General features: G+C 32.5%; 1 protein-coding gene and 3 long non-coding RNA genes across 6 annotated transcripts in view; 1 reads left to right on the forward strand and 3 right to left on the reverse strand.

Annotated features, from left to right (window-relative positions):
- Window positions 1-722: 722 nt before the first annotated feature.
- LOC140056950 (uncharacterized) lies at window positions 723-7,945 on the reverse strand. Its single transcript, XR_011846850.1, has 3 exons — window positions 7,816-7,945; window positions 6,157-6,222; window positions 723-994 (listed from the first exon to the last, which is right to left on the reverse strand). It is a non-coding gene; the product is annotated as an uncharacterized lncRNA (long non-coding RNA).
- A 972-nt stretch (window positions 7,946-8,917) lies between these two features.
- On the reverse strand, window positions 8,918-12,176 carry LOC140057409 (uncharacterized). The gene is made up of 3 exons (XR_011846936.1): window positions 12,098-12,176; window positions 11,379-11,520; window positions 8,918-9,163 (listed from the first exon to the last, which is right to left on the reverse strand). It is a non-coding gene; the product is annotated as an uncharacterized lncRNA (long non-coding RNA).
- The window catches only part of LOC140057411 (uncharacterized), a 73,920-nt gene continuing 62,170 nt past the window's right edge, over window positions 9,738-21,487 (forward strand). The window contains exons 1-2 of the long non-coding RNA XR_011846938.1: window positions 9,738-9,856; window positions 10,869-10,985. This is a non-coding gene — a long non-coding RNA (uncharacterized lncRNA). The remainder of the gene's footprint in view (window positions 9,857-10,868; window positions 10,986-21,487) is intronic.
- Window positions 12,665-21,487, reverse strand: part of LOC140057406 (uncharacterized) — a 45,185-nt gene continuing 36,362 nt past the window's right edge. For 2 of the 3 annotated variants that reach the window (XM_072103055.1, XM_072103054.1), the window contains 4 exons: window positions 20,896-21,191; window positions 20,550-20,571; window positions 20,062-20,272; window positions 12,665-16,878 (listed from right to left, as the gene is read on the reverse strand). In XM_072103055.1, coding sequence (XP_071959156.1) covers window positions 16,738-16,878; window positions 20,062-20,272; window positions 20,550-20,571; window positions 20,896-21,191 — 670 coding nt within the window. In that variant the 3' untranslated portion in view covers window positions 12,665-16,737. Of the gene's footprint in view, window positions 16,879-19,363; window positions 19,388-20,061; window positions 20,273-20,549; window positions 20,572-20,895; window positions 21,192-21,487 lie in introns of all 3 variants that reach the window. The other variant, XM_072103056.1, reaches the window with a different exon arrangement.

Raw genomic sequence — 21,487 nt, forward strand, 5'->3', positions numbered from 1 at the left:
AGTCCACTGCGGGGGTTATCCAATCATTAATTAACGCGCTAAATACATGCATACCATGCACATTTCCTGGGCGACGGTAATTTAGTAATAAGCGGAGAACTGAATCCCCCCTAAGGAAAATGGTAAACACTGATATTTATGGTAGGGATTATTTTTTTTAGGGGTTGGTCTTGTTGGCCTCTTCGCACGAGGTCCACGCAAAGTCAAATAAAACGATGTGTTTTATCAAACAGAAATATAAATTAGCTTCAATTCAATACTAAATTAGCCAGATTTTGATAATGAGAAAGACTCAAAAATTGACTTTTGAGGCGGATGTACATAATAATAATAACCGATTTACATATCAAAATAAAGAGTATTTAAAGCCTGATAACATGCAACAAAAATTACTCCATCACCTATTATGGACCTCGTGCGATCGGGTGAATATATAAAAATAATCCCTTAAACAAGTTCTTTCCAGGCATATAATTTTTATTCTCATGGGTACATAAGAAATAGTATATTTTTAACTTCAAAGACACGTCACTTTTTGAAATTTCACGAACGTGTTAAAATCGCGGTAACGAAAATCAGGTTCATTGGGATACCTAATAATAATATAAATGTAAAAGAAATAAAATTAAGATGAACTTACATATAACATTCAGAGTAACTACAGCAGTGTCAATTGGAGGATTATCCGAATTATCAACCTCACATTCATAATCACCACTGTAACTACGTAAAGTGTTAGCAATCACAAGAAGTCTGTCATCATTTGGATCAAGAGTAAAGATAGTACTGTAGGCAGGCTGCACTGTTTTAGATAAACCCACAATAGTTGTTGCTATAGGTTCAGATGCCCCATTAGTGACATTACTCCATCTTATAATAATAGCGCTACCACTCATAGGATCGTATTTACATATCATTCTCGTTTCAGAGCCTTCAACCACATCCCCCAAGCTGTCAATAGTTACAGTCACACCAGTACATGTACTGAATAAAACTAGGAGAAAATTATTAATTATTTAATTTATTAAATTTATATTAAAATGGTGAGCATACAGTAATGTATCATTACATAAAGATCAAACGTGTCACCATCTAAATCAATCAAAGATTCTGGTATTAAAGTGGGCAGTTCTTCTCTTGTCATTTTTTTTATGGAAACTGGCGCAACAAAAGATTTCCTTAATATTATTAAATACTGTAAATATTCTGACAAAAGTTGTTGATATTGTCATCAACACTTCCAAATTGGACATGAATTGGGATAGACTAAAACAATTAAGATTTTTAGAATACACAGTAGGGTTGGTAAGCAATTTCAAATTATCTAACTAAAAAATTAATTAAAAACTAGATTTGAACTCGTCACTACGGACGAGTTAGGTTATCCGCAGCCCAAAAGCCACGTGCACGTCACACGTTAGAATATTACGCACAGAAAAACGATTATGCTATTGAAGAAAATGTTAGTGCGCTCTCTATTTTGCGTCACGTCAAAGTATATACAGTATACACTATATACTGTATAAGTACTACATACAGTTCAGAATAGGTGAAAATAAGTGACCAAAGTTAATGACACTTTTGACCATGATGACGTCATCACAATTTTAAAAATGGTAAATCATGTGAAAGATAATTGATTGACCTAGACAATATAAAGAAATGGTGGAAAATGGAATACGGATAAGTACTGTAGATGCGCTCTATTAAATGTGATGCGCTATGACGAAAGAGACAAAAATCCTATATTTTATATTTGAGTGGCCATACGATGACGTCACAATGTCCGGTTAGCCATATTGATTCATGATTCGATATCTACAACTTATCACCTTCCAGAATCTGTAATTTCAAAAAAGTTCACCACGTAGTTTAGAATCTCTGACAGTTTAAAAAAAGGCATACTTTTCACGAAATTTTGAACTTTTTCATCAAAAACGCTCGCAAATTTTTTAATTCTATGTGCTCGTATGACGTGATTTTAAGTCGAAATTGTTTGAAAGTTGGTAAATTTACTAAAAAAGACAGGAAAAACAAAAATCAAGCAAAAAAATGATGTTTTTGCGCTACGTGCGCGTATAAAAAATGCGCACGCCTGGGAATTTTTTAAATGCTCAAAATGATAGGAAACGCGTAGAAAGTTGATTAGAAATTGATTTTTCGCATTTTGAAATTTTAAACGCGCGTGCGCGAGTAACTTTCTGTGAAAGATGCCATTTATAATCCATAGAAAGTTTGCCCTTGATATAACTTAAATTTTCACCAAGTGTCAATACTACAAAATGACTTTTAGTTTTTAATCTACAGTATGATCAATCATTGAAATTCATAAAATCGCGCGTAACTTATGCTGCGCAACTCGGACGTGACCGAAAACCTTATTACGACATCTTCAGATAGAGGTCAATCTTCTGTTAAAGTTATACAATGTTATGTTGAGAAGATTTAGAGATACAGTACCAGCGAGAATTACTGCCCCTTTTTGGACGCGACGGACGCGTCGAGTGTCCGTCCAATTTGCGTCCACGACGCGTCCATTCATAAACTAAACCAATGATTTGGACGCACTTTCGTCGGGCGGGCCGTGACCTCGCTACCTGAGTCTGTTTTTGTTATTGTTCGCGACCGTATTCATATTCAAATGACATCGGAAAACTAAGCCTGACTGTTGAGCAGGGTCGGCTGTATTGGTGTTTGTTTATAAAATACTTTCACATTCACAAACAATATGATTAAAAAATAAATAAAGTTAGCCTACGACTTGTGTGTGTTGTGTTTATTTTTATCTGCCGAATAATTCGTCCAAAAAGCCAGTTTCGTGCGAAACTGTGTCTATATCCATCGCTAGCTCGCCGTGGGATCTAGCCGGCCGGTTCACTGTCTAGCACGTACACCACCGCCTGAGATCGGCCTAGCGTACTCAATCAATAATCATCGTCATGATACAGTATATTTTGTTCATATGAATCATTTTATGGAAGAATATTTTTTTAATAACGTGGCCTCTATTTCATGTTGAATTATTGATATGATCATAGAGAAATAAGTTATATTTAAATGTCATATGATGAGTTAAAACTGTGGAAGAAGGCTCAACAAAATCATGTAGCCTACAGTATGTACTGTACACTGTCAATTTATATCTCCATGGTCGTCATAGCGCGCAACAAAGAGCACGTGATATTTTTCTACTCCATTGGATCCCAGCAATATTGCAACCATGTTCTACCGCTGCTGAAAAGCGGGTTGATTTTTTTTACGCTATAATGATGTTCCTCTCTGATCATGTTAAGATTACAGTGTTTGTATAATTGTAATAATGACTGTAATAATATTTTTTTAGTTAATGTTATTTTGTACCAATTTTGGGGTCTAAGCATAGAGATATTATAGTGAAGTTCACTATAATATCTCTATGCTTAGACCCCAAAATTGTCACTATAATATCTCTATGCTTAGACCCCAAAATTGGTACAAAAAAACAAGGGCGGGTGTTAGAATTTGATACACTGAATAGAAAAAGACAATAGGACACGGAACAACACAAAGGCATTAAGGCTTGGTACAAAAGCGATTTAAAACAAAAAAGCCAAGGGCGGGTGCTAGAATTTAATATAATGAATAAAAATAGGTTGAGGATATTTATAGTGTTACAAAACTACATGTACTGCACCATTTTTGTCCATTACAATGTGTCGATTTTTTAATTAGTATATAAAATTCATTGCTTCGCTCGGACAGCGAAAGCAAACTATTTTTCACACACTCGGGTCGCCGAACGGTCGAGTTAGGTAAATATGCTATCACGTGGTTTTACTGCATGCATGGCAGGCACACGTGGTTTCAGCACTACATTTCCCGCAAGTCCCGTTCGGCGGTTTCTTTTTAGGCGGCGTGCCAAAGAAGTTTTTTGACATTCGATACTCACAATTCATTGCTTCGCTCGGACAGCGAAAGCAACATATTTTCACACACTCGGGTCTAGTCGCCGAACGTTCGAGTTTGGTAAATATGCTATCACGTGGTTTTACTGCATGGCAGGCACACGTGGTTTCAGCACTGCATTTCCCGCAAGTCTCGTTCAGCGGTTTCTTTTTAGGCGGCGTGCCAAAGAAGTTTTTTGACATCTGATAATAATTTTACTCACAAAAAATCAGTCTTTCTTGCCCATATAGTAAGCTGTAGTACTAATGAACTGGTATCTATACGCACTTATTCATTAATTCGTTTTTTAGAGGTTTTTTTTGCATGTTATTAACTACTGTAGTATAAAATACATTTCGTTTAATACAGGTTTTCACGGGTTTAGAAAACATCGTACAGAATATAACTGTAGTACAGTAACAATGCGGAGCTTTTGTTTACGTTAACACCGGCGTGGTTAGCTCCCGGTTAGCTCAAACACAAAGGACGTTGGTCAAGGTCAAATCACGTCAGACGCATCGATATAATGGACGCGAAGTGGACGCGTCATGGACGTATTCATGCCGCGTCTGCCGCGTCCGAATTGGGCAGTAATTCTCGCTGGTACTGTACACGCGCAACAAAATTCTGGGAAAGAAAGAAGAACATAGAAAAAAAAAAAGATCCTGACAATAACAAGGGGTTATCCGCCAAGTGCGGATAACCAATAATTAAGTGTATCTTACCATGGATTAAAGAATAGAAGGATATGCATCGACGGTGACATCAAACGATTTTACAACGCGCTTGCCTATACTAAAGCACTGCTGCCAATCAAACAAACACGCTCATTGAACTCCGTGTCTCTAACCGCGGCCCTCTGTAAAACGCTTCGAATCAACTGTTACATTTTTTGAGACCAAAACGTAAGCATGTAGAAATCGTATGCGCAGTCTGAATGTTCTATTGACATGTCTGCGTCGATGATTAATTGACAACAAAAATATATTGCTGAATAATTCTGTTTTAGTTTCATCACAATCGGACTACGAAAAGTTCACTTTCTTACGACTGGTAATTTTAAGTAGTTGGTAATATTAATAAAATATGCAATTTTTATATTTGAATTATCATTATTTGCCTGCCATCTTCTGTCATTAAAAATTGCGTTAATCTATAGAATATTAAATTATGCATTTGACCATGTATGTTGTTAGCGTGGCCGGTGTTCACCCATACAACAATCGTGTTTTTAATATATGGCTAAGCAGTGGTTTCTTCATAAATCTCCTTAATTATCGATGTGATTATATTTAAATTGTAGTGCCTGGTGATTGGCTAGTGGTTATGTCATCCACATCACATCCAATCACCGGGTCTAATTGAATGAAAACAGCGATCCCTGATCCGGGATTGGCTGGCTATGTATAGTTGCGATTCGTGTTCCCACTAGCGACGCAGATTAGCCTAGGCCTACCTAGGCAGTATCAATGTCGGCAAATCATATGGTTTACTAGTAAGCCTAGGCCTAGTATTGCTGATTTTGTAATTTTACATGTAGGCTGAGACAACAAATAAATAGTTATTGTCTCAGATGTAGGGCTACTACAGGTCATAAAATGCTACTTTAATGTCATAGGCCTAAAAACATTAGCGTAGATCAATCGCGGCAGAAACCTATACTAATTACAATTATAGCATCTAATATTCTAAGCCAATAACAATATAGTATTGTTTTTATCTGGTATATTGATGAAGTAGGCCTACACTAAGGTCTTCACAATAACATAAAATGTAATTTAATAACTGTTTTCAATGGCGTGAGGCAGAGGCCTGAAGCCACTTGTTTAGGAAACCTAAGTGGCCCTCCAAAATTTTCAAAGATCGAGGCCTCGGACGTTTTTAGCATTTTCGACAAATTTTATTCCTGTTCCTCTGGGCACTGCTCATGGGCCCCAAGCTTCGGTTTAGCCAGTGAGCGCACATATCCGTTACGCCACTGATTATACTGTTCAAATATGTATGAATACATACAGTGCAACAAAGAACGCGCGAAAGAAGCGTAGTCAACACGGTTAAATGTCGTTGCACATGTGCAGTAAACAATATATTAGGCACGCGACCGTTTCGTTGTTACCATGCGGTTAATTAAACTGTAACATTGTGGGCGGTCCGCGGTCTGTCGGCGAGAGTCAAGGAACCCTTGATCTCACGTCGATGCATATCCTTCTATTCTTTAATCCATGATCTTACCTGCCATGTAAATGACAACAGCGAAGTTTGCCTTTAAAGCCATGTTGAGTTACTGAATTTTATTATCTGAAGGAATAATAAATAACTGTATGTAATATAACTTAATGCCAATTTGAGTACATTCAAAACAATAGTATAAAATAAGAATATAGTTAATAAGTATCTCTCATATTTAAACTGTACTGTATTCTTTGAAATGTACTTTCCTGCTGTGAGACAGAAAATACAATCACTTGCTAATTTTTCTTGTGAGAATATAATAGTCATTATTAATTTAATTCTTTTATTATGATATGAATGAATAATCATGTATTAATAAGACTTTAAGAATGTGAATTCAGTAGTTGAGAAACAACTACCAGTTTGTTTTTAAATCAACATTTTGTATCCCTTGCCTAGAGTATTTATACTTAACAATCATCACAACAATTACTTAATTATTTAATAAAAAGATTTAAACTGCTCACAGTACTAGACTATATTATGTAATTGTATATTATTTGAAACTGTATGTTCATGTTATTCTATTATGATATGAATAAATAATAACTTAAGGCAATTATTTATTAATAAGACTTTTAAAATATGTCAAATTTGAGAAACAACTGACCATAATGTTTTTTTAAAATCAACATTTTGTATGATTGGCCTGTGTAAACCATCGGAATTACTGTATAATTTAATAAAGAGATTTGTTATGATACTTAGTATTCAATTCACTAAATCCATGGACGGCAATCCATGCTATTCATTCAAAATAACGGAAGTCATTAATATGGTTTTTGTAATAACCACTTCCCCTCATGGGAGTAATTATTAAGAATCTTGATACAGTACAGTAGCTGAGTGTTATTTTATTCAATGTCCTTTCCAACAACTCAGCATCAAACAGGATATTATAACCATTGTCAGAATGGTAACTAAAAAGATTACATTTTTTATATTAAATTATCTGTCGCTCATCTGTATGAGATTTTTTAATACAGCAAAAATGAATTATGAAATAGTACTTATGTTGATAATTAATTGAGTAATTACCTAAAAATTCCATTTATAAACATCACATTTCATAGAACCAAATTAACAATAATGACATACTGGTAGGGTAGGCTTTATGAATCACCCTTTATATATGCCTCATATCATAGAATAGGCTAGCTAGCTTGGTAATTAATAAATATATGGATAGGTAGGCCTATTTACTGGAGATCCCTACTACTACTACTACTAGGCCTACTATGCTATGGTAGGCCTATTGATTGGTTGGTAAGCCATACACAATTACAAATAATGCTGTGTGTGTGTGGTGTGTGAATTGAAAATTAGTCCATTAAATTAATACAGTACTATTACATTATAAATTTGTACAATTGATTGACAACAATAGATTCGTCTGTGTCTAAGAGGATACACAATTAATACAATTAAAATGACAACATATAAAAATAGTAGGCTAGGCCTAGCTAGCTAGGATACACTTTCCACACCTTTCAGTTCCGGCATTCAGAGTGTGTAACCCCACCTTCAACCCCAACGGTGGTGGTTTCCACCAATCGCGACACACCCGTATATTTACGTCGTCGTAGGCCTGTTGCACTTTTTTGAATCGCGAAAATAAGACATTTCAAATAAATATAAAATACAGAATGTAATACCTACGTTTTACTTGATTATTATAGGCCTATATACTTTGATTCGTTGTTTGTGTACTGCCCTTCAATGAAAAATACTCGTACACAACTTTTACCTTCGAACAGAAATGGTCACTTCCGGTGTAGTCAAGCCTCCTGCATTTTAAATACGACTGTTACTTTTTGTAAATCGTAACCACAAGGCAATGCGCGTCGTGCATACCAATTTGATGACGTAGAACACATGAACAGTAAAATTAATACACCCTATTGCATATGAGTCATTGGATATGCACACGGAATCTCGTTAACTTCCGACCTACCTTATTTAAATAACACTGTTGCATTGTTCTTTTCATAATTTGAATATCTATGGCTCATATAAAAGCTCCATGGAATATTAAGGAATATCGTGTGGAGTCATTATTGTTAATATGGAATGATATTATTGGTTGTGATGGTTTTTATTATGCAACAAGTGCGACCTTAATAATTAAAGGTCCATTAATATTTATATATATTACTTATTAGATTTTTTTTTTCCTGTTTGGTGGATACGATCAATTTTTTAAAACCGAAAATCTTTAAAATTCAATTTTACGGAAAACAATAACAATAAAGTATAACAAAACATGTAAAAATAGTGTATTTAGTGTATTATTATTATTTATTCCTTACATACCATATACAGCTATTTTGTTGTGAATTGCGGCTATTAATGTTTATGTCTCGAATCTAGTTTGACGTTCGTACTCTTGTTTATCGGATAAAAAAAAATTTAAACAGCGGATAAATATAATATATTTTTATACCCTTGTGGTCACTACCAAAATAGACGAGATAAGTGACATCGGGAGAGAGGGCGCTGTAATTATTTTTGTGAACCAGCTCAATTGCCGATAAATTAATTTATACTTAATGAAAACAATAAGTCAAATAATTTTTTTATTGTATTATTTTTTTTTTTTTGCGCTTAAGTTCATCTCTCATTGACCCGCTCCAACCGTCATAGGCGTCTCAGGTCACAGGTGATGAAATAAAATAAAACAACAACAAAACTCATCATTATAACTTCATTCTTGTAATTTACATTTGTACACATGTCAATACATTATATACAGTAAGCCTATAAAACGTTTCATTATAAAATAATTTTTTTTCCACAAAAATGACGTCATATAATATTTGGAATTGGTTTTTGGTCTTCGGCAGTAATCAAAGCTATTGATGTTGTCTCTTGTGGCAGCCGTGTGAACGCACGTTTCCTACCCTTATTCGACGCGACGCAGCATACGCAACAGCAGCAACACGTACATGTGAACAGGGCGAATAAAAGTATGACGCAACCAATCACGATACTTATAACTTCCCAGATACTGAAATGAAATAATACATGTGACGTCATCATATTAGAAATACTATAAACAATGAAATCATATATTACGCAATAACAATAATTTTACATCAGTTGAATCATGCCTATAACAGTTGAGTCGGGAAAGACTACTCTTCCCTGGTTGAATGTACTGGTTATATGACGTAAACGCGACGCAAGTATTTTTGTCCAATCACGATGTGATAGATCTCACTAAAGCGTGGTTCTCACCAGAGACGCAACACAAGGACGTAACACAACGTAAGCGAGTTGACCAATGACAAGCGAAAGTACAGTGTGAATATTTCATTTCATTTTTTATTTTCATTTCTTTATTCTGATATAAAATCAATAGAGATAAAAACACAAAAAAGTACCGAGACGGCAAACTTATTTCCATTGTGGTCCTAAACAAATATAACAGAATAAACAAGGAAAACCACAATTACTTAAACATAATACACAAACATATTGCAAATTAAATTTCACAAAAATAACCTTTTGATCTCTGTTTAAATAATTGTAATGAAGAGGAGCTTTGAACAAAATAGGGGAGTGAATTCCATAACCGAATGCTTATTAAGAAAGTTGACCTGTTGTGAGTTCCTATGACTGGAATTTGGATCGAAATGCTGTCTCTAGCAAATCTTGTATTGTGATTGTGACGTTGTCTCGTCAGGGTAATTGTATCCAGGTAAGTTGGAGAACTTTTATTAATTATTTTATACATAATACAGTTTCCTCTCTTGTACGCTTAGGTCAACTGGCAACCAATTTAAGTTTACAAACTCATGTATACCTATATGAGATCGTGGTCCTAGCTTCGAAATGCACCTAATAATTTTGTTTTGAGACGTCTGTAGCCTATTTTTAATATATTTATTTGTACACGAGTACCATACACAGCACCCATAGTCATAATGACATTGTGTCAGAGAAGATGCAATTAATTTAAGAGCATATTTAGTAATATATTTTTTATTTCTATTAAGAAATTTAAGTATACAATGAATTTTATTATTTTATTTTATTTTTTGTTTCTATGGAGCGCCAAAAGAGCAACAATAATAGTACAAGTATAAAAACAGAAAGAAAACGAAACAAAAAAACTTATCAAGATTTTTAATTAAAATTTATTTGCCAGTATTTATTTCCTCGTACTTGCATGATTATACTATTATCATTACAATTTTAATTTTACATTGTTCCATCCACACTGTAGATGGACTCCACAGAGTTTTCAGCCCTCTATATAATTTTTGCTTTTTTGACATTCCATAGAAACAAAAACATTGAACATGGGGTAGGCCTACTGTACTGTAGGCTAGTAATTTTGTGTGCGAGAGAAAAACGTCTGTAAAATCATCAATTTAAAAATTTATTTGTTACTTAGGTCTTGGGTCTTAGCTTTCGTGATCTTAGGTCTTAGGGGGTCTTAGCTTTCGTGGTCTTAGGTTTCGTGACACCCGTCATTTTCCCTTTATCCCATCCATTTCTAACAGAATCCGATAGATGTATTAGACATGTTTCTGTAGAAAATGAAGGTCTAAAACCTGATTGATGATAGGTATAAAGAAGTGATTGGTCATTTAAGTAACTCATTAAGTGATTATACATAATACGTTCTACAATTTTAGACACTGCAGATAGAATAGAAACGGGTCTATAGTTTCCAGCATATAATCGATCTTTCTTTTTGTAAATAGGCACTACCTTAGCAGATTTCCAATCAGAAGGGATATAACCGGTTGAAATGGATATATTTATAATATGGCTCAGTGGATGTAAGATAGCCAGAGCCCCATCTTTAAAAAATCTGGCAGGTAAGGAATCTAAACCCGCACCTTTCTTACTATTTAAGTTGTTTATTATCGTTAGTACGGTTTGTTTATTTACTTTTTTAAAAGCAAATACACCTTTTTTTTATTTGCATAGTACTGTTTAACGTGCTTTTCATTGCCTTGTGATTGGTTAAATCACTTACGTTGCGTTACGTCCTTATGTTGTGTCTCTAGTGGGAACCAAGCTTTACGAGTCTCACGTCTTTGCGTTGCGTCCTTGGAAAACAATCATGAGTATATCTTAATGGTACTTAGTACACTAATAAACATTAATGACGAAACCCCTTAATAAAACTGTCAATATATTAAGGTTGGTTTATAACAATTAAATATTTTTATTTCAATATAACACATTATGTAACGAATTGATCTTACGATAATTGAGTAGCAAACTTGTCTGTGTGCGTACAGCAATATCCGCCATTGCTATCTTCAGTCCTTTCACAGCAATATTCCAATGCGTGACTACTGTTACCATGGCAATCAGTGTTTTTAGTACAAAATCCATAAACTTGAACTATATTAATAATATGAAACAAATTATTCATTACTGTTTGGAATATATTATTAGACTACCTGAGCTTAATACCGTAAGTGTACTAATGTGTACACTAATTCTCATTTTCAAAATTGGTATTCACCCCCAACTACTGTAGACTCACGCTGTGGACTTAATATAACCATATATTAAATAGTGAACATTTAATCCATGGTATAATATAATATTTTCAATAGGAAACTTTATATTTATAGTCTTTATTTCGCCTCACAAACACTACTAGACCAATCAGTTATGTCACAGCTTAATTTTTAGATGTTCTACACCAGGAATTGTGAATCAGCTCTATCCGCCGATGTTACACTCGTGTAAACTGTGTGTAATATTTCATGTTGTGTTTCCCTATAGCCTATTTGATTATTAAAATAATGGCCAGCCACTGGGGACCATGTATAAATTGAAATCAATGGAAACTAGGCCTAATCTATAAAATAAAAGGAAATGTTTATAGTATCGCCAGTGGTGAAATGCAGATAGACTACTTTACAATAGATCAGTGCTTAAGAATATAACGGTGACTTAAGTCATTACCTACCAAACAACGTTGAGATTATAAAGCACACAATCGCTTTAACGGTTTTCATCATTGTCATTATAACGGTTTATTGTCCTTTATACATAGCTAACTGGTAATGAGTTTTAAAATAAAGCAATCCTTTTGTTGATGGCTGCTGGCTGCTGGCTGCAACTGGTAAACGATCGATATCAATCAATATATCGATTAGTTTATACACTTTCTCAAAACAAGACAAATGTGTCTTTTTCCAATAATTCCCTTAATAAAACGGTTTAATAAAATAATCGAAAAGCGCCGCACATTCGTTGATTTGTTTTAAAAATTATAATAAGATATTACCGCACACCGGTTCATATTATTATTATTATTATTAATCAGATAAGCTGATAAATACGCGCCGCCGCCGCGATTGTAAACGCGTCGTGTCACATGGACATCGCGCGGCGGTAATATTGAAATGACAGCGGTTGATATATATCCAACGGTTCTATTCTTTTGTACCAAAATATCCTTTTTTCAATTTTTTGTCTTGTACAACAAACAAAATCACAAAAAAACAAGATTGCCCTAAGCGATTTTATTCAGTAAAACTACGTAACTAACACCAATAGGACAATTACAAACAATCACCATATTGAAATTCGACAAACTAAAAATATCTTAGAGAAGTAATAGAATTATTTTTTCATCCTCCAGTATAACGCATGCACCTCGCCCCTACTCACACATAACATACTTCCATTAAAACAAAACTCGTTCCCTTTGCTGCGATCCATAATTATTATATTCCAAATAGGCCTACACATACAAAAATCTTCCATTGAGAGGGTAAGACCTGACGAATGTGCATAATATTTTTTTTCATGGAATTCTTACTTTATTATCATTATCGATCCTACAACATTATACGGAATCACATAAATTAATTATTTACATAATTATAAATATCAACGAATATTAATATAAAGCTACATATGATTAATAAAGTAATTAAATACAGTAAAACGATATAGTGAAAGAAAGAACATAGTTTTCTTTCTCCGAACTTTCTTTCTTGAACTTTTCATAATACTGCAATAAAAAATAATTTACATCTCAAAATCATTTTATTATAGGCATACACGTTTTGCTTCCAAAAGCTTGTTCTCGCTTAAGCTCTGTCTACACTATCAAACTAACTTGACAACAAAGTGTGTGATATGCCCAAATATGGTAGTGATATGACATCATCATGTCTGTATTATGAGCACATCGCATTTTGTCGTCACATAAAGTTTGATAGTGTAGACAGAGCTTAAAAGGATGCAACGCAAGAACGTAAGCCCACAGCAAGTGAGATGACCAATCACAAGCGTCAGTTTGGATGACGATGATCCGTCGCGTCGTGATTGGTCAAATTCCGTTTGTGCGCTAGTGTGCCCAGTAAATTAAAGCTATTACAATTGTAAATTTCATTAACGTGATCTTAAATACAAAATAATCTAATATAACAAATAGAATAAGTTTGGCATCCTACAACTAATAAAGCCAATATAATATGATGTGGTAGTATTAATTATATAAGATGAAAATGGTTTTGTAAAAAGCTATAAACGGAAGCTATATACTTTGAAATATAATTATGTATCCAGTCCTATTGGTAATTTAACTGTTGTACTGAAAATAGGAATTATAAAAAATAGATTTCATAAAAAAAAATTGGCAAAAGAGTATAATTTGACCGTCTTTGACGGAAAGTACATTTAACAGTTTACAACATTTATGTACAGACAATTAAAAACAGTGGCGGAACTTTAAAGGTGGGTTCCCACTTATTTGGGTGCAACGCTATGGTGTACGCAAGTTGGTTGACCAATCACGAGCGACAGTTACGATGACTCATCGCGTCACATTAGTTGTGTTTGCTTTTCGTCCTAGTGGGAACCAAGATTTAGGTGAGTTGTTTGTAACGATGTCAAAAATCTAAAGGACTTCAATACGATTCACATACATAGGTGCGTTAGACAATATTAAGCTTGGTTCCCATTAGGATCCAATGCAAGGACGTAAGCGCAACACAAGCGAGTTTACCAATGACATGTTATAGTCCGAATAATCCATCGGTTGTGATTGGTCAATTTACAGTACGTACGTTGCGCTTAAGCTGCATCCTAGTGGGGACCAAGCTCAATAACGTGTAAAATGCATCTGCACCAATATAATTTTTACAATAATTCACTGTAATCTTATACATTTATAAACATTTGATGAAAGGAAATAAGACAAAAAATTATAAAAATCACGTATATTGAACTGTCCATTGCTAGTTTCCACAAAATACTTTTGTTTCATTAACTAATGCAATGTTCTATTTCAATAATAGTTTTAAAAAAACCAGAGAGTTTATCTTAAGGAACATGTTAAAAACTATGCTACTGCATTTACTGCAGTAACTGCTTTTTTAAACCTGCAATAACATATGATTTAAATAACTTTATTATCATTATTATTTCTTTACCGGATTAGTCTAAAAAACGAAAAGAAAACAAAGATCTTAAGGATCATGTTAAAAGTATGCTACTGTAGTTACTGCAGTAAAAGCATTTTTTACTGCAATTACTTATTATTTTAGTAACTTTATTATGTTAATTTCACACTACTTTGTACACACAAGGCACAACAATTCATGATAATGTGATAAAAACATGACGTGATAAAACATGATGATGGAACCAATGAAAACAACATCATTTTATGATGTACAAACATTCTGCGTATTTAGAAATATTCACAATTTAATTACACAATTATAAAGCATTATACAATTGTACAAGAATGAAAGAAAATAAAGATCTTAAAGATTTGTGATACCATATATGGTTTAACGTTACATCGATGATTACATCAAAAGTGATATATAGACAGAGCAACATGAAGTATCATATGCTGTATTTAGTATAATTCAATAAAGACACATCATCAAAACTTATTTTTAAGTGTGAACATCAATTATTGGAATACTTAAGCATCATGAAATGAAAATGAAAAAAAAAACAAAAAAAAACTTGTGGTTTTTTAATACAGTATCAATGAACTTTTGATTGATGTTGCCGAGTAAACTTTTCCGAAACTGAACAATATTAAGGCAGAAAACTGTTATTCTGAAATTCTTCTTCCTATCTGAGACAGTAAGTCATGTCTCAGTTTCCATACAAAATGTATCTTAACACCAGACAGTTTATGCAAGTCCAAGTGTGTCCAAAATGTATCTTGACACCAGACCGTTTGGACAAGTCCAAGTGTGTTCAAAATGTATCTTAACACCAGACAGTTTGGGCAAGTCCGAGTGTGTCCAAAATGTATCTTAACACCAGACAGTTTGAACAGTTGAAAATTAGTTGTTTGAGTCAACGGATTGTGAATAAATTGTAAAGCTCACAGCATTCTGAACGATTCCAAAGATATTACATCTTAGACTATTCTAAAGCAGTTATGTACATTGTTTGGTGTGTTAAATATCTAAACACTGTTTGTATGCCATCCACTGCACATTCCATCCAATATTAAGTGATGTATCTAAAATTGTCCCAATAATGATATTCTAAATGATTATTCAAATTGACATGCATTAATTATATTATTATCTTAATTTTGTATAATTGTAATAAAACTGAAAATATATTATTGAAAAAACAAAACAAAATTGTTGTACATTATGTAATAAGCCTTTTACATCTACAGCTCAAACTTGTTGCAGAAATACTCTTGTCTTATTGAACTATTGTAGCCTACACCTACACATCTTGTGATTGCCTCTTCAATTACAAACACTACATATACAGTGAAATATTGCTGAAATGTTAGTCACTACTAATCAGGTAGGTAAGCCACCATGCTACCAATTATATTATTCACAAATACAGGTCCTACTGGGATGCTGGAAACATACCAATAAATATATTCTTATATGTAAATAAATTATATTTATTCACAATGGCCTAACTGTGTTCACATGTTTCCTCAGTAAAAACTATTTTGAGAATGAATTATACTTTCATAATTCCAAACTGAAGAAGTAGATGTATAGTAACATCAATAAGAACTGTTATTATGGTACATCCAAATTCATATGGCTAATAATCCATACCAGAATTAGTACTACAAGATTTTAATGTCCAATATGTGGCTAGATTCCTCTCTATTTACAAGTTAAGTTGTGTTCATTGTTTGTTCTTTCAACCTAACATGGTCTCAGCTTGCATAAAGCAGGATAAATGCTTCAAACTAAAAAGGCTTATTGAGCTAGAAAAGCAAGGTGTAATATATATAAGACTATTTGTATAGGATAAGGATTTACTAATATATGTTTTTACATTATTTAGTAGTAAAGTATTATAAAAGTTAACAAGTAATCAAAGATGAAATAATTATTTAAAAAGTTGGATTGCAGCAATAGTCATGTACTCTAATATTTGTTTTGTTTTTAATTTATCATTTTTCTTAATGCTTTTAATATATTTTTCTCCAGAATTTGTATAATTTTGTTTTTAGACATCAGTAGGGTATAACTCAACCGCACTATCTTTTCTCTTTTTCTTCTTTCTTTTCTTTTTTGGTTGATCATCATCATTAATTGGGTGAATTTTATTAGTTGGATGTGTAATAGATGGCGCTGGTTGTCAGATTTTAGTGGGTTGGATGCTAGCATATGTCGTATCTGGATCAGGGTGGTTGATCTTGTTGCTTGCACCACCTTTTGGCAAACCAGAAATCAGATCCAAATCGGCATATTGTAGTTCTTCGACATTTCTTAACTGCTTCTATAAAAAAAGGTGTTTACAATTAATAAGAATGAAATCGTTAATCAAAAAACAAAACAAAATTAACACATAAAAAAACATAATTTGGAGATTTTACAATAACAGAAAAAAGACAAAAAAATGGTTTTTTGTTTGTTTAGTCACCTTACCTTTTATGTTAAAATTTAAATAAAATTCAAATTTAAACAAATTTGAAATAATTTTTGCAGTAAACAGGTTAATTTGTTCATTGCACTTTTTGAATTTTCATTTAAAAATTCTTGCACATTATTATAAAATAGGGCTCTAAAATCTATTGAACTAAGCTTAAAAGATAAGCCAATTTAAAGTATTAAATAGAAAAGCTTTAGAAGACATACAAAGAATCCCATATCGTGAACTATAAGCATATATTTTTTTCTGTATATCCCATCCAATAAACATTTTGTTTGTGCCAGTCAATAATAACACCATGTATAGGAAATAACCACAATGAAGAGTATGATGGGATACTAAATTTACCATTATTTTAGATATATTCAAATTACTTCACAGTGTATATAAGCAGCATGTTTATTTGTTAAATGTGTATACAGTATTATACACCAAATGAAACCATTATTTTTGGTAAGCCATATCACAACAATGTATAGTTAATATTATCGCAAGGAGAAAAAAATCATTAAAATTGCTAATCGACATCATTCCTTCAATAACAAGGAAGTATTTTTAAATGAGCTCATATGGGCCACCGTAACTGACAGACATTTGTTTTCTGTATTTAAAAAAAAGTATGTTTTTTTTTTTACATTTATTCATTTTCAACATTTTTTGTCGAGTGGAGACCCACTTGATAGTTTGATTTAGTTCACTTTTGGGAATCCTGTCTCTCTCTATTGTTTGTTTATTTTTGTTATAATTATGTGAGACGAAATAAATGAAATGAAATAAGTACTTTATGATGTTTCGATCTTTGACTTGAATGTTTTCATCGATAGAGAAAAAATTAGATTGGTTTGTAGTATTCCACTTTTTTCCCAATTATGACACTATTTCATAATTTTGTCAATAAAAAAACTTAGGGAAAGTGTAATAAAAAAAAAAAATACACAATGGCTACCAACAAAGCAAAGGTTACTTCAGCGGAGGACAAACAACAGCTAATGAGAAATTACGGCAAAAAATTGGGAAAGAAAAATGTATTGCAATGCCATCCAGCAAGAGTAGTTGTTTGTGTAGACAAGAAGTTATCTTAGAAGTTACTTTGTAAAACCCAATTATTCAATTAGTTTACTAAAGTTTAATTACTTTAATTCTTTGGACTCAGAGTGTGCATATTTGGTTTTCTTCTTTAACTTTTATTTATTTTTTCATTTTACTTAATATTTAAGTACAGCTTAAACAGTCTTTGTGTTTCGTAAATCAAATGCTATTAATAATGACTGGGGTGTATGGGTTGGGTTACTTAAATAAAATAACAAAATGTATCTTAAATTCTAATCTATACATGACTGCTTGCTGCAATCTTATAAACGTTTTACTTTACGTTACTTCTACTCAAAATAAACCAATCTAAAAACAAAAATAATTTTTGCTATTTTTTTTTTGTAAATCATTTTTTTTAATTTCTGGGCTGCAATTGCATAAACAAATTTTTATTTTAAAACTGCTTTTTTATACCAATACCAATGCTATTTAAGATGGGTTTTTTATTGCAGTAATTATAAAATCATAAAATAAGATATTTTTCAATTTTAAGTAAACAAAAAATTGCTGTAAAGAAAAGAAAAAGTACAAATTAAACAAAATTTAACTAAAATGTGCTTGGGTTAGGTATATTACTGTATTCAACAATCTTATTGTTGATCATGTTGAAATCTCAAGAACCAATCACATGCATCAAAAACAATCTCAGGAAAATCATTGGCTGTAAGTATAAATTTAAATTGGAATCAACAAATTAGAGAAGAGAATTGTTATGACATCACTGTGCAACATGCATCAAATGTGGCATCATCATTTAAAGTCATCATATCATGCTTTAACCAACATACTATGTTAGTTAGGTTGCATTTTACTTTATTTTATTGTACACTATTTCAAATCATTTCTCTAGTGGATGTCTTCTTGAGGAATACTTTAATTTCTTCTTTATAAAACCTATCTTTGAATTTGAATAAACAAAAATGGAAAAACATATTAAATCAACAGATTAGCATAATATGGCATTGGAGGGGGATTCTTAATTAATTAGTTCCAGAGAATGGAGCAACAGTAATTAATACCACTATCATACACTACAGATTATCTGGGGAAGAAAGGTAATGATACAATTGTATAAAAATGTACCACTTTTCTCATCTAACATCCCTCATATCTTTAATATCCTAACAGGATAGTGAATTGTTAATGTGTAATGTGATGGACTTAAGTCTACTCTTAACTCTCTTGCTGAATAACAACATGGTAGACATGCTTAAACTAAATTAAAGTTAATATAGATTACCAATATCATCACAATTTGTTATACCTGTTCAAAATAAAAAACATTTAATAAGTCAAGTATCAAAATAGTCTACCTATGTGGAATGATACATAAAACAATAACAAAAGAGTGGCTCTGTAGAGCCATTACATAATCTATATTGTTAGATAGATATGGAACTATATTGAACCACAAATGTTTCTAGTAGATATTTCTTTTTTCATATTTATTTACTTATTATCAATATACAGTACCAGATTTAACCATCATCATTAAAAGTTCCAGTTTATATTTATGACGAATTCTATAAATTTCTCTTCCAAGTATACTTAGTACTAGTAGTCGAGTCGCCGTAAACCATAGCTATACAATCTGCACAGGACATTCCTCGACCAATGTTCTGGTGGTATAACACGTCTTCTCGGATAAGGACTTAAAGCTGGAGGTTCAGTGTACACATCTGGCTCATGTGCGCTTTAAAGAACGTAGTAGAACTTTCAGAAAGTAGGGGGTCACCCTGGAATACTGGTCCATTGAGTTCCTGTCGTTGTGGACATACAAATGGGCGCAGCACCCGACACAAAGGGACCCTTTTAGGGGAGAAGAAAGTTGTGGTATGTGCAATTCAACCCAGTAGGCTGCAATTCACAGACTATTTTCATTTACATCCTTACAAGGTCTGCAAGGAAGATAAACAACAGTCTGTATACTGTACTTACATCAACTTGGGCTGGTCGCTCAGGTTTCTTCGTTTTCTTGTCCATTTCAACTTTAGCATACAGATCACCAGGTGCTTCAGATTCAACTGGTTTCTTTTTCTTTAAGTTGACCTCTGTGTATAGGTCACCACCTTTTGCTTCATATCTAACTAACGGTGTCTTTCCTTCTTCCATTTCAATGGCAGGTTCACCATCTGATTTGTTCTTTTTTCTGGAGAGAATAATAATAATAATTATTATCGGACTGATATCATTAGAATTGTTTGTCCCACAGTTTATTTTTAAATGCTAATTGCAAATGATTTTTAAATATACCGCAATTCATTTTTAGGTGCAGCATTCGTTTTTATTTGTATTTTCCCTATAGTAAAAAGAGCCAAAACATCTGTGCTCTGTGGACGCAATCCTATTATTAAACAAAAGTGGCCTTTCTTGATGAAATTGTAGAAAACTAAATGTATCAAACTAAGATAAGTGTGTAAACTCACAAACTTTTTTCATTCTTGTTGCCTGTAAAAAATAAACAGTTTTTGATAATAAATGTGATCAAATAAGAAAATTATAATAACTAGAGGGTATAAAATATTCAAAAATGAATGAAGTTGAAACTGGTAACAATGATGATAATGACTATAATATAGAATAATATTCTATATTAATAATACAACATATTATGTTGTATTATTGATAATTACAAAAAAAAGATGTAAATTTGAAAGGTTTGAAATTAAATAATTTAGATGATTTATTATATAATTTAAGATCATTAGCAGAAAACAAAACGAATTGGATTTAGTTTGATTGATAAATGTTTTGTTGTAGAATGATATTTACCATTAGTTACTGTGAACGTGGCATGGTGTTTAAAAACTTGTTCACTGGTTGTCATTTCACAGAGATAGTACCCATCATCATCCTCTTTCACATTAGGTATCTTGAGAGAACCATCATCAGCAACTGACCATCTAGAATTAACATCTCCCGAACGAACTAGGAAATTCCCTCTCACACCATTTTTATCAGATTTATACCAATCAAAGTGTTGCACTTTCTCTCCATTTGGAGGGGTGAATTCAACTTGCAAACAACCGTTAGTAGAAACATCTGCCATACTTGGCAAAACTTTCATTCTTATTAGCCAAATGAAAGATAACATGACATTTTTAATGTATGGGTTAAAAAAAATTCTTTTAACGATAGAAATTAAACCACATTTATTGTGCTTTTCTATTTGTAATAACTTTTTTATAGTTTATGGCAAAACTATAGAGCTTCCTAAACACACATAAAAATATTTGAAATAAAATGCATTGAAGAAAGATTATAGATGTTCAAACAGTATTACAGGTAGTAGTAAAATAGAAAGGATAAATTAGAATTAAAAATATTAATTTCATAGACTTTTAGGTTATGCAACCCTTCACCT

Source organism: Antedon mediterranea, chromosome 8, assembly GCF_964355755.1.
Source record: "Antedon mediterranea chromosome 8, ecAntMedi1.1, whole genome shotgun sequence".
Taxonomy (NCBI): Eukaryota; Metazoa; Echinodermata; class Crinoidea; order Comatulida; family Antedonidae; genus Antedon; species Antedon mediterranea.